Source organism: Notothenia rossii (assembly GCF_949606895.1).
Source record: "Notothenia rossii genome assembly, chromosome: 11".
In the NCBI taxonomy this organism is placed as follows: Eukaryota; Metazoa; Chordata; class Actinopteri; order Perciformes; family Nototheniidae; genus Notothenia; species Notothenia rossii.
In genome coordinates, this window is record NC_136910.1 from 8,624,872 (window position 1) to 8,638,084 (window position 13,213).

The 13,213-nt window shown below is 41.9% G+C and overlaps 1 protein-coding gene across 1 annotated transcript in view; it reads left to right on the forward strand.

The window, feature by feature from the left end:
- Positions 1–606: 606 nt before the first annotated feature.
- Positions 607–13,213, forward strand: part of ccdc78 (coiled-coil domain containing 78) — a 36,545-nt gene continuing 23,938 nt past the window's right edge. The window contains 12 exon segments of the mRNA XM_079659058.1: positions 607–692; positions 821–1,177; positions 1,764–1,814; positions 1,934–2,022; positions 2,257–2,335; positions 2,440–2,544; positions 2,548–2,565; positions 2,659–2,855; positions 3,433–3,580; positions 4,099–4,142; positions 4,232–4,298; positions 4,405–4,505. Coding sequence (XP_079515184.1) covers positions 633–692; positions 821–1,177; positions 1,764–1,814; positions 1,934–2,022; positions 2,257–2,335; positions 2,440–2,544; positions 2,548–2,565; positions 2,659–2,855; positions 3,433–3,580; positions 4,099–4,142; positions 4,232–4,298; positions 4,405–4,505 — 1,316 coding nt within the window. The 5' untranslated portion in view covers positions 607–632.

Here is a 13,213-nt window from a genome sequence, read left to right on the forward strand (position 1 = left end):
ACAGTGTTGTGTGTTGTTGAGGCCATGGCAACTTAGTGTTGCTGGATAGGCCTACAGTGAGTAAGTTAGCTTTAGCCGTTGATATAGTGAATACAGATGGACAAACAGGACCACCAGCTAAATTGAAATGAGCAACTTCGAGCTTTAACAGAAGAAAACGTAAGTACAAACACTACACTGAGTTATTTCAGGCCCGTTTTGTCTAGGAAATTGGATAATGAAGTAAGCTAATTTGGCTTAATGGGTGAAATATACTCAGGCCACAAAGTCAGGTGGTGCTATGCTAACATGCTAATTGTCCTTGATATGAAGCTGCAAAATATTGAAAACAATGGAAATCTTATGTGGAAAATAAGCCTTTCTCATGTCATTGTAGAACAAGTGTTTCTGTTCACTTTACTTTAGCAGAAAATGAACGCCTTTTCACCAAAGTGGGCTACCTGGAGTGCAGACTGGGAGACCTGGCCAGCTCCAACACAGATCTGTCCTGCAGATTGACCCAAAGTGAGGAGGACAAACTCAAGGTAGAGTTCATGAGCATATACAGTAAGTGCAAGTTCAATGTTCATTATAGAAACAGAATAAATTGTGTTCCCATCTTCCAGATATCTAAGGAGCTCGTGGATGAGAACATGCAGACAAACAAGATGAGGGAGCAGTTTGAAGAAGGGAATTTTGAGCTGAAAAACAAGGTGAGGGTTTGCTAGAAGAAAAATGTATTTGCCTAAAAAGTTGGCATTTATCAGGGTTGAATTGGGTTAACTCTTCATACCCACACATAGAATCACTGACACTGATGCACTGTATTTCCACTTCTTAGCTATTGAATCAAGCCAGTGCAATAACGGAGCTTGAGATGGAGCGAGACAACTTATCCAGGGCATTCCAGTCTGCTGAGGCTTGTCTAAAAGTGGGAGAGAAGAGTGGCCAAGACCTGACGGAGGAGTACACTGCCCTGAAGAACAGCTACTTGGCTCTGGCTGATGCCCATGATAAAGAGCAGAACCAGGGTGAGAAGCTGAGTGCTGAGCTGCTGGCTCTGGCCCAGGCCCAGGACGCCCTCCGTCTGCAGCTGGAGGAGCAGCAGCAGAGCGCGGAGACCTCCACCCGGGGGCTGCATTGTGAGCTGGACCGGGTGAGGGCCTTGATCAGCAGCATGTCACATAACAGAGTCAAGGTGAGACAGTATGTTCATTATTCCTCACAGCTCTTCAGATGGAAATATAATTAGTTAAACGCACTTTTATTTTCTAGATTACTTCCTGAGTTCATGTCACTACAATAACAGGAACTTTAGGGGCTTTTGTTGTTTTGTTTTGTTGTATAAAATAAAAATGGTGTTGTGGTTTAAACCTCTCAGATTTTAGCACAGATGTCGTTAATTCCAACCAGCTTTCCTAAAGAAAATGTTGTTTGCCCTGGACTCTAAAATAAGCAGGGCATCTTTCGTCCATGTATGTGATAAAACTGAATGTGTTTTTAAAAAGATCATCTTTCTCACATTTCTCTAAAATACATGCAACCAATGCAATATGATTTACTCTACCATTGGACATATATATTTTCCACATAATGTTACATGTTCTACTCAGAGAAAAAAGCATTGGTCGTGCAAGAAATTGGGAAAAAGATCATGTTTATAAAATACATTTTCTTTTCACTTAAAGAAAAAAACATTTTGGGATTTTAAATTTAAAAAGAAAATTTGAAATGTTATACTTGCCATTGGTTAATTCCGATTGTAAACATCACTGTTTTGACAGCTAGAGAATCTGGGAGCTTTGGACAAGGAGCAAAAAACTATGCAAAACACTGTAAGTCTTTTCATACAAAACACATACATCAATCTTGGGAACAGTGTCCAACACATGTTTTACGGGCATCAGTAAACTAATAACCTCCTTTGCCTGTTCATTTATATGCTCTCCCAAAGCTACTTGGAAACCAAGATGAGATCAAAGAAATGCTGGAGAAAATGAAAAACAGCTACGAGGAGCAACAGAAGAAACTGGAGGAGAAAGTGTGAGTATGTCATTTGATAGTGCACAAGCTCAATTTGGATTAGACATCAATATCTTTACATTTCCAGTCACCAAACAGCCAAACCCATCTCAGGATGTTTGTTCATCCTTTGATTTGTGTCCTGCACTGTGGGTTTGTTTGCTGTGTGTGTGATGTGGTCTCCCCTTGTGATGTGGCTGTCTGCGAATTTTGGTTGGCTACTCTCTTGTTGTTGAGCCTGTGTTTGGTCATCAGGGTGGAAATGGGTAAAGAACATCAGGAGGACAAGAGAGCGATCCGTAACCGCCAGCAGGAACTGTCTGAGCGGAGTGCTGTGAGCGTGAACTGATTTCCAGAACATTTCTCAAATGATTATAGACATTATCCCCGTTAACCACCCTCTGAATGAATGTTTACTTGTTGTTATTTCTCCCCAAGGCCGTGATGTGCTCTCAGAGCCAAGTGAAGGAGGCGGAAGAGGAAAACTCAAAGCTGCAGCTTCAAGTCAAAGAGCTGAATGAGGAATATCGCTCAAGACTCGTGTGATATTTACAGGACTTATCTGTGAGTTTCAGTCCTCACAAAAGCCTCTTTGCAAAGTATTACTGGACTTTAAGGTGTTAACATAACATCCATTTACATGTCTTTTTAATTTAGGAGTACATTGATGGACTAGGAGAGGGTAAAAGCCCACCAGAGGCTTCTAAGTTGAGGGCACATGTTGACAGCATGCTTCAGGATGTGCGTTCCTCCTACAGAGCGAGGGAGGAACAGCTGGCCTCCGCTGCTCGCTCCTATAAGAAGAGACTTCAGAAGATCACCAAGACCCATCATGCTCTCCTTATTGCGTACAGGTGTGCTTCACTGTCGATTGGACACGGAAAACCGTATTTTATGTCCTGCGTTTAACTTTCACCAACCTTTTTTTTGCAAAACATCCCTAAATGCAAAGTCATGTCTACTCGTGACCCTTTTTAAAAAGTTGCATATATACAAGTTGTGATTTTCCTTAAACAAAAACCTACAGATTAAAGATCTAAAATTAAAGGAAACTTTGTTTGTAGCAGAATTGTACTTAAATGTATTTGTATAGTCATCTGTATACCCTCTACATCAACATCTAATCTTAGGATGTCTGACCCCAGGCTGAGATAAACATTTTCAGCAATACTTAAAAATTAAAATGCCTTTTTATATTTGAATTGCTCAACCTAATCATTAGACCTCTCAAGTCTCATTTTGCCAAATTTGATTTAAAGTAGTGCTGTTGCATTCAAAGTAAACACAATTTCAAAAGACTCGGGCACTATTTAAAAATTAATTAGATTTAGCTTTGATAAACCAGAACGAGTACCAACCCTGCCATTAATAGCACATTCCAAGTGAATCCATGATGAGTAACTGGACACTTTGAAACATTGTGATCTTCAGGGTTCAGAGGGAACAGATCTTGGCCCAGCCAGAGAGCAGTCTTGACCCTGGACCTCCAGAAGCCCCCTTCAGCCTGGAGCCCTCTGAGCTCAGAGAGGAAACAGAGAGGGAGCTCCAGCAGCGCCGTCAGGACGAGGCTCAGCTGCAGGTAGCTCTAAAGAAACATGGCCGCTTTGAAGTGGCTTGATCTGCTTTTGTTATGTCTGGTGAATGCTTGTATTTGGTCTGGGGGATTCTTCTTTGTGTCTAAACTTTCCATATAAAGCACATTGTTTGTTTTTGAGCGATGAACTGCACAAAAAAGTGTGTATCCTACGGCAACAAAAAAGTTCAATGCTGCAGAGGAGGAGTGCAGTTCATGTCAGGGCACTGATTGATGGGTAATTAAATCCTAACTGGGTGGTTGTCACAGTGACTGTCTGAGCATCTACTGCAGTCAGTGTTTATTTTAGATGTGTTTTTAAAGAAAACTGTTTGACATTTAGGGGGAAAAAGTGATTATAATGTCATTAGATGACTTTCAAACAACAGTTTTCACTTTTTAGTAGCAAGTAATCGCAGCTCAGATTCAGGCATTTTCCGAATCTTATCTTGCATGACGTCATCTTTTTACATACATTGACGTGTTCTTGTTGATTCAATACGTTCACCTTGTTTCTGTTGCAGACGGTTGTCCTCAAAATGCCTGTTCAGAATTTGAGCCGTCATGAGTGAGTGTCAATTTAGCATTTTACCAAATGACAAATGTGAAATGTGGTCAGCTGTGGATCATGTCATAAAAAAGTTTGAACTTTATCAGATTGGCATGCGAGGAATCCTGGCCGGACTTAAGGAAGCACCTGAAGGAGATCTCAGACTCTACACTGGTAAACAAAGCTCTCACCCCTAAAGCTATTTTATAACCTCACTTTGGTTTGAAGGAATAAACTCTTTTTCATACTGAAAGTGGTTTGTATATCTTTCTGTCTATAGGTGAGTGTAGAGAAAGACCGAGCCCTTCTCATCACCAGGGTTTCAGTTGCCGAGGCGCAGGTGTCGGAGTTGCAGGACTATATTGACAATCGCCTGGGAAGGTCAGGAAGTCACTCAATGTGTAATTTTTTTTAAATGTTCACTTCTGGAAGATCATTATAGTGAGCTTTACCACTGCCTGCAGGTATAGGGAGGAGATCTCACACCTCTGCAGACTGCATGGCACACAGGAGGCCGGGCGTTCCCAAAGTGCTAATACAACTCTCCATTAAGAAAACTGGACACAAAATCTGAACATATACTGCGATGTAACTTCAAATGACTTTTTTTTTTAAAAGTACAACTCCTACAGGAAATGATAAGCACGCATTTTAAGTGAAATCATACACAAACCAGTGATTATAACCTGGTTTTATTGAAATTTAAAACACTTTTTAAGCCTTTTTTAGTGGATATAATTAATTAATCAATCTAACAGAACCCCTTGTTTAGACCAGAGAGCATGTATGGTGTGTGTTGACCCCATCACTAGGGGGTGCTGCTCATTCTGGTGCTTTTTTCTCTATGAAAGACCCCCAAAAGAAATCCGGCCTTGAGAAAAAAATGCGTGGAATGTTTGTAAAGCTTATGTCAATTTCACGAGCTCGGGAGAAGAAAGCGCGGTGACAATGAGGGGTCACCCTGGTGAGAATAATGTCATTACATGTTACCCAGACACATACACGCCTGTGAATACCTCTCAATGCCGCTCTGAGAACTATGGAGCAAACAATCCAGGCTTTTTCCAGAATGAGGGTTCATATTTATAACCTCGGGGTCGGCTTGAATAGACATCTATTCCCTTTAAACCCCTTTTTAACAGTGAAAGGGTCTGCATTTTTCGCCGGTGTGTTCGGTAGCTGGGTTTCCTAGCATAGCTGGCATAACTTTAAAATATTAAAAGCCCTGTACTTTGGAAAAAGGTTTGGTTATAAAAATAATAAATTGTCTGTAAGATTGATGTTGAGTTGTATATGGAAAGACATAAACACTTTAAGTTAAAATACTCTGGGGGATGCTGGGAAAGTTGAGGAGATGGAAAAGAGTCATACTCATGTCACCCCAATCCCCTTTTCAGGGGGCATGCCAGCCGTGGGAGGGAGGGAGCAGGGGTGTGAAAGTTTGAGAGGAATGGGAAGTGGGAGTTCGGTGGTAATGTATTACACTCTCAGGGCCCTGGGAAAAGGGGTGGGGGGTGTTCAGCTTGGGCCGATGCCAACATAGTCACTGTGCCAAAGCGCTGGGTGCTGGGGACCACTCCTCACTGCGGCAGATCTGTGGGAAAATCAAAACCAGGTTGTTCTTTGCTGCTCCGCCAACAAAGACAAGAGACACCATGCGCCTGCAGCGGCCTCTGCAAACATGCACAAAGTTTACTATGAGTAAAGGTAAAGCAAGAAAAGTAGTGGATACGTTTTACAAATGGTTACATGAGTAGATGTTGAAGTCTGCGGCACCACAGCTGGTCCCGAGGCCAAGAGCCAAGTTTTCTTCCAGACTTTTGAAAAAGTTCACTTCTTTGGCTGTGAACAATGTTTTACTTACCACATGTGTTTCTGATGTAAATACAGATTTTGATAATGATTACATAAGATTCTTTTGGTATCATAAATGTGGAACAAAAGCACTTTTAATTCAAATCATGATTTAGCCACCAAGTTTAGAATATAAAAAGTCAAGGATATTAATCGTTAAAAAAAGAGTTGACGGTGCTGCTGTGAATTTATGAAACGCATGTTCAGAGTTCTGTAAAAACAAAAAAAAAGACTTGCGATGAGATTAGTTTTAAATCTAATGAAAATAAAAGTTAATGACGGGGAGATCCTCATTTCCTCAGCAACATTGTAGACAATTATAATGACATTTGTGACAGAAACCCCCCAAAATGCACCCAAATCTGTAGTAATTGAGTGATAAGATGTTACTCTGAATGATTTAATTAACGGTCATTAAATGTTGTTGTCTTGGACGTTTTGTTCCTTCTGTGTAATGCCTTTTTACTTGCTCATACATTTCGAGAAGAATGTACATCTTTCCGACTCATCAAAACTGAGCATTTCAAGCTTCACTAAATATCATTTATTTCAGGACTGGTGAATTACAATGCCATATTAAATCAGGTTAAGCCATTGTTGTAAATCATGTCCTGCACTCGACTACCATCTTTACCACTGACATTGTTTCTCAACAGTTACACATTGTCTGAAATTAGCAAACAAAATTATATTCTGCATAAATCGTTATAGTCTAATAGTTATTTCAGTCTATAAAAATGACCCGCGTTGTCATGTGAAATAAAATAACTAGATATATTTAAATTCACACTAACGTTAGTCTTTTGGGAAATAAAACCTATCACCTTCATAATATATAGTTGAGCTCGTCTGTGCGGTGTACGTTTATGAAAAGGAAAATGCAGCAAAACACTTAAAGGAACGTTAAATCATGAAATGCTACGAACAAAACTACACATACCATTAGCTGGTTTGTGTGAAGACCCTGACCTATTCAACATTCACTCTACAACTAAGCGTTTGATGCTTATTCTCTACTCTGTTGTAGTCGATGCTTTGGGCCCAGATTTAGTTTTGTGAGCAGCACAGTGGGAAAGAGGTTGGATGAATGTGTGGTTCTGAGGATGGGAAGCAGGGTGGAGCGATGCAGAGGAAGTTCCTCACATGGCCTGCGATGGGCCTGGTCGTCAAGAGGCCCTTTGTTTTAGGAGGTTAATGCCTAATTGATACAGGCTTAATGAGAGCGAGCTGTGTGTGAGCCGGGGGGCTGGACGGCCCTGCGGTAATTGGAACGGACAAGCCTTGTGTGGAGGAGTGCACTGGGAAAGGATTTATGGGAACGTAAGGAAAGTAGAGGCAGAGTGGGAGCAAGTGAGGAAAGGAAAAGGTGAGAATAAATAGGAGGAATGTAGACGCAGTGGGAGAGGAATCCGGTGTGATAGTGAGAGTATTGCAAGATCATGAGAAAGAAATGTGACAATGGAAAATTGGGGATGAACCGCAACCAGGATGTTCCCATGGTTGTTTAGTTATTGCTCATTCCAGTTCAATGGTTTCTTGAATTGTCCCCGTGAAACTAGAATGAATTTTGATCGATTTTAAGCTTTTTGCACATTAAAAGTGATGGAATGAGTGTTTTTATTCATGTTTTATGTTGAATTTTAATTGAGTAATGCAAAAAATGCCTACATACTGTAACTGTCTGTTTGCTGAGACACCTGTCTTTTCTTTTCTGATGAGCTGTCTTTTCGACCCCCTCTTTTCAGTCTGACAGTCTCAGACTATTCATGCGAGAGTCCCCAGCTTCCCCCCCCAGACAAGCTTTCAGTATGGAGGCTAGAGAGGCATTAAGAGGGAGGAGGGAAGGGGCAGGAGAGGGGAGCACAGAAGAACTGTGCACTTCAGAAAACCTTGAAGAATCAGGACTGAAAGCTATGGACATTCTGGGTGGCTTAGAAAGAGGGTGAAAAAAGAATGAAAAAAATAAAGGGGTCAGTGCATAATTAGAAATATGAGAGGGCAAACAATAGGAAATGGATTTCTGAAAGTGTGGCTTGAACAGAAAGACAAATTGGAAGGAATAAAATGTTGAGGAATTAGAGAAAATAGGGTGAGAAATGGGAGGAGGAAGAGCTACAGTAACAGGGGGAGAAATACAGGGGAGGGAGGCAGCTTGATGAACAAGAGCGAGTGAGAATGAGGCTGAGTGTCGGTGAGGGAAGAGAGAGGGACAGAGCCTCTGTTTCCCACAGTCGGTCGGTTCCCACAGCGGACCTGGCTAATCCCTGTCTTAATTGGGGGAGAATTCCAGCGCACATGTTCCCCAGGAATGAGCGTAGAGCGAAGGGAGAGAAGGTTTGCGAGCTTCTGACACATCAGACAGGCCTCAGCGGCTGGGCTGGTGCACAGTGTGTGAGGGCACTTTGTTGGAGTGTAAACACGCCGCCTGACTGTCAGCACGTCGGCTGCATAAATGGCTTCACCAGATTTCTGCTTCTTTCTCCGCTCACTCAAGCCCGCGTGAAAAATGCTCTTAGCAGGCACTTAGCATTGCTGTGTCAAATCGTAACATGTAACTTTTAACGTTTCATTACACGAATGTTAAAAAGAAAAAAACAATCTCACTCTGTTAAAGTGTCAGTTCACCAAAATTGCAGAAATGACATGTGATTGTGTCTTTACCGCTAATGTAATCTAGCCATGGACAGTTTTAGTTTTCTGCCAAGACTTCTGGGGATATCCAATACAATATAATTTAATGGTGTGCAAAATCACATTTGAATGGCATTTCACGGGTATTTTATTAACTGTAAAAACTGCTGTTAGTGACGTCTGTGGCTGGACATCATTGTTATAATAACTAAGACTTCTGGAAAGAAAGAATTTTCTACAAATGGAAACAGTTTGCAACTAGCTGGTAAACATAGTGGAGCATTTAGCAGCTAAAAATACAAATATTACCTTCCTGGAGTTGGAGACCAAATCTGAGCTAAAACAAGAGTGACCATTGGACACAAATAAACAAAATAAATGCTGATTTTGATCTACACTTTATCGTCTGGATGTGGAATAGGCATCAAACAGGCACTCTATCGAACTAACCAAAGTTAGCGTACAGCTTATTTCAGGGTTTAAACTGAAAATATCACTAGAGATAAACAAAATATATGTATTTGTAAGTTTGGTGCTCTGGTCCTTTTTGGAGTAGATCCTCATTTCATATTCTTAATTCAACAAACAATCAAATACACGAGATGATAACTGTAACCATCCATAACTGCCTTAATAGAGCCGAATCCAATGCAGCTGTAACACTTGTTGAGCAGAGAGTAAAAGGTTACCAATGCCACATGTTCTTTATCCCGGATGAGAAGACACAACGTCATGCTTTTTAATGTTGATTTTTCAGATGAATTATGGGGGAAATGATTATTTTCGTAGCAGTACAGGACACAACTAATCAATACCAGTTTATTGTGTAACTTCCATATGAAATGATATTGATAAATGAACACCTGAATACATTTCACAGACGAGCGGTATTATATATCATGTTTTCACACATTTCACAACACTGCGCACCGGGCGTATCTGTTGACAAACCCTGCCCTGAGGCTGAGAAATGCAAGTAGATACTAGTAACCTAACAAAACCTCTGAGTGGCAGTTTCGTTCCAGCCTACCTGTTTCCCAGATAAACAAGTGGAACAATGGCCACAGTGCAAAATGTCTCAAAGGAGGAAACCCAAGAACACGTTTTCTCTGAGCAGACAGATAACAGGCAAAAAAAAAAAAAAAAAAAAGGGTGCAAACTGGGAGGCAGTTTTTCAGGATTACACGAGAGAAACAGAGGTGGGTGGTAGGTAGGGAGAGAGAGAAGAACTGAACTGCTCTGTCGAGGAGGTTTCTTCTCTTTGTGCAGACCCTCAGACAGGTTTAGTCAGAAAACCATAATCCGTGTGGTGAATTGTCGGAGTTATAAGAGCAGGTCCAAAGACAGGTGTGCTTCTTTTAGTGGGTAGACTCTCAGTCTGGGGTTTAGAGGGCTGACGTCATCCACATGGGGAAATGAGACGGGAGTTTTAGAGTCATTGTAGAAAGAGATGTATTTATAGATGAGGATTCTAGCAAATGGTTAACTCTAGGAAACTTGGTTATCTTTAGGAAATGTTCATATAGGTGGTGCTACATATTTGTATTTTTTAGAATGCTGGCAGCATTATGGACGTTTCTGTTGATGGGTCCACTAATCAAATGTCTGTTGACAAATTTAATTTTGTACAGACATTTGTCGTCACTAGGGTAACCCTACATAAGGTCATCCTCTGACCTTTACCGCATGAGGTTCACATTTTTCGTTTTTTAATGACTTCTTTCTACAACTATTGAATCAACTGCTCAAAAAAGTTGCATTTATGTAGCACTCTGGATGAACTGTACTAACTTTGGTGACCACTTCACATTTGAGCGCCATTACCAGGTCAGAATGTAAACTTATACTTCTATTTATACCTACAAAAGCTAGAGACATTCCCATCAGCCTCTTCTATACGTTTGAATTTAGTGCCAGAAGATAACATGTCAGCCAACATGGTAAACACACCTGTTAAACATCAGCACTTATCTACCCATGCATCTCGTTTCTACTCTGTGAGCCTGTTCCCCCTCACCCTGCCTCAGTGAAAGTCTCTAAGTAGCCTTATTAGAGTATGATGTCAGCGTTTGGAGGGTTTGTGGTTGTGCCCCCTGCAGACCACGTCAGCCCCAGGATACGGTGAGGAGACGGCAGCTGTGTTCTTCTCAAACTGAGGGGTAGCGAGCAGGCCTTCCTTGAAGGGGGTCGCAATTCATCTCCTCTGTCTTTCCTACAATACTTCATTTTGGCGGGAAGCAGCAAAGACGCTTGTTTGACCCAAGTTTCTTTGCAGGACCCCCTCCCTGAGAAAAGTGTCGCCCGCCTCCACTTTCATACACCATGTCTACCCTGTCTTGATTGATTTTCAGTGCGCATTTTGGAAGGGATTACAGCCATCTGCAGGCTCTTGAGGAACAAAGGGGGCTCCTGGCTCTCCTCCTTTCAGTACTTCAGAGGGATAACATGCCAGATAAACTTGCTCTTGCACCGCTCTGCACTTGTTCTCTATTCTGCCTTGACCTCTCAACCTACCCAAACTGCCCACTCAACTTTGAAGCTGACCAAGTAATTCTCTCCTGCCCTCACTCAGCGCCGTGAATAGAAGCTAATCATCAGTCTTTGTAAACTGTTCATTATAGAAACACCAATCCCAGGTAGTGCCTTTATACAAACTGTTGCACTGATTTCAGCAATCTTTATTTTTGTTTGGCTGAAGTTTTGCATTTTCCTGGATTCATGAAAATACTTATAAGGCAAATTAGCAATTTCCCAGATGAGAACATCCACAGTTTCCATTCGGGAATCATCACTCCCAGCTGTGCAAGGGTGTTATGGGAACCAGATATTGTCAGCTGGGATTCTGGGATGCCAAAGTGTGGTCGTGGACTCCATGCTCACTGTCAGCTGGTGCTGAGAGGCAGCAGGATGCACAGACACTGAGTCACAGGAAGAGGTGGACAGAACTCTCTGCCTAATGTTTGGTTGCGTCGGGATAGATTATCAGAATGGCAAAGTGACTTGTTCGTGTGGAAAATATAGCCTGGCTAAATCCACAGCTGTTTGTTTCCAACTTCTTACTAATCTAGTTGGTGCACACACTGTGCGTCAAGTGTGTGGCAACCACTGTTTTGGATCCACAACAGCAGCTGTGGACCAAGCTGTGGGAAAGATTAGAGGATGAAACCGTGAAAAGAGAGATCCAGGTGACGAAGAGTTTATTGAGCACTCGGACAGATCAGGCTATACGACAGTAACAAAATGCTTTAAGAGATTCTTACAATGTCCGTGGATATAAATCTTTAAAGAGAAGCTGAAGCAAAATCAGTGAAATTCCTGAAGTGAAGGTGTTTGTTTTTGCTATTCTGCAAACAGAAATGTCATCTTGAACATTGTGAAATGTATTTGTACATGCCGGAAAAAAACGAGGAGACGGAAAAAACCCTGGTTTACAGAATAGTTTCCCTACTACTTTATTTTGTTCTGGAAACTCTTGACCTTTCAGTCCTTGCAGGGCTCAGAAATGTCAACAACCTCAGCTATGAAACCTCCATCCAATAAAGAACATCATATAATGGGAAAGCTCCAAAAACAATATTGGGTCTTGTGTTGAGATTGTGTCAACCACAATACTTATAAGGCAAATGAGATCACTGTTCTGAGGTCAAGAATGTATGTCCGCAATCGAAGGACGCATTAGGAGTATTGCAAAAATAATGCATGTAGATAAAGCTAATACCAGACACAAGTAGAGGGTTCCTTATCCCTCAGTATCAGGGGTTTGCTGGTAGGATTTGTAGACCTTATTAAAGCTGCATAACAGAGAGAGTTTTTGCTGCATAAACAGGACCTGGGTGCGGTGTTGTTTGGCTTCGATATGAGGGAGGGTCCAGGAGCACTTTGGCCCTGTCCGTGCTCTCATCTCTGGAGCTTTGTCTCTGGCCGCTTCCACCAAACTCCCCCAGGGGCTGACGGAAGTCCACACCCAACACTCTCTCTCTCATTGCTTCAGTTTCCCCTTTCCTGAGTGCTTCCCGCCCCGCTGTGTCCGTACCTCACCTCAATAACACAACGGGAGAGAATAACGCCAGCAGTGGGGTGGACGGGGGGAGGGGGGAGGGGGGGGGGGGGTTATTGTGTTTCTGTAGCAGTCTGCAGAACATCATCAAAGCATCAGTGTATGCAATCATCATTGTTGTGGTATTTGGATACCTCCCTTAGTACACTTCCATGTAAGACACTGTTCATAATTGAATCACTTGTCTGGTGCGTGACTTTTGAAAGAGTAGGCTTAGTTCAAATTGAACACGGCTGTTGTGCACTTGTCGGAAATTACGATTGCAACATTTGCTGGCTTATTGTCGATTTCTTTTTAAGGGCAAACTGCAACTGGACAAAGCCTTACGACAACATTTGACGTATCGTGGCCCACTTGACAATTGTTGTAAGTGTATCGCTTTTTTATTAGAGCAACGGCTGCAGCCTAATTGAGTCCCATGTTTTCTCCAACACAACCATTGAAGGTGAGAAGTGTCCCATGCGCCAACCTTTTGTGCGTTGGGAGCAAGTGTAAATATGGAAGAAACGTCTTTAGAGCATTTTCTTTCTGTATTTTTAGTTTTTTT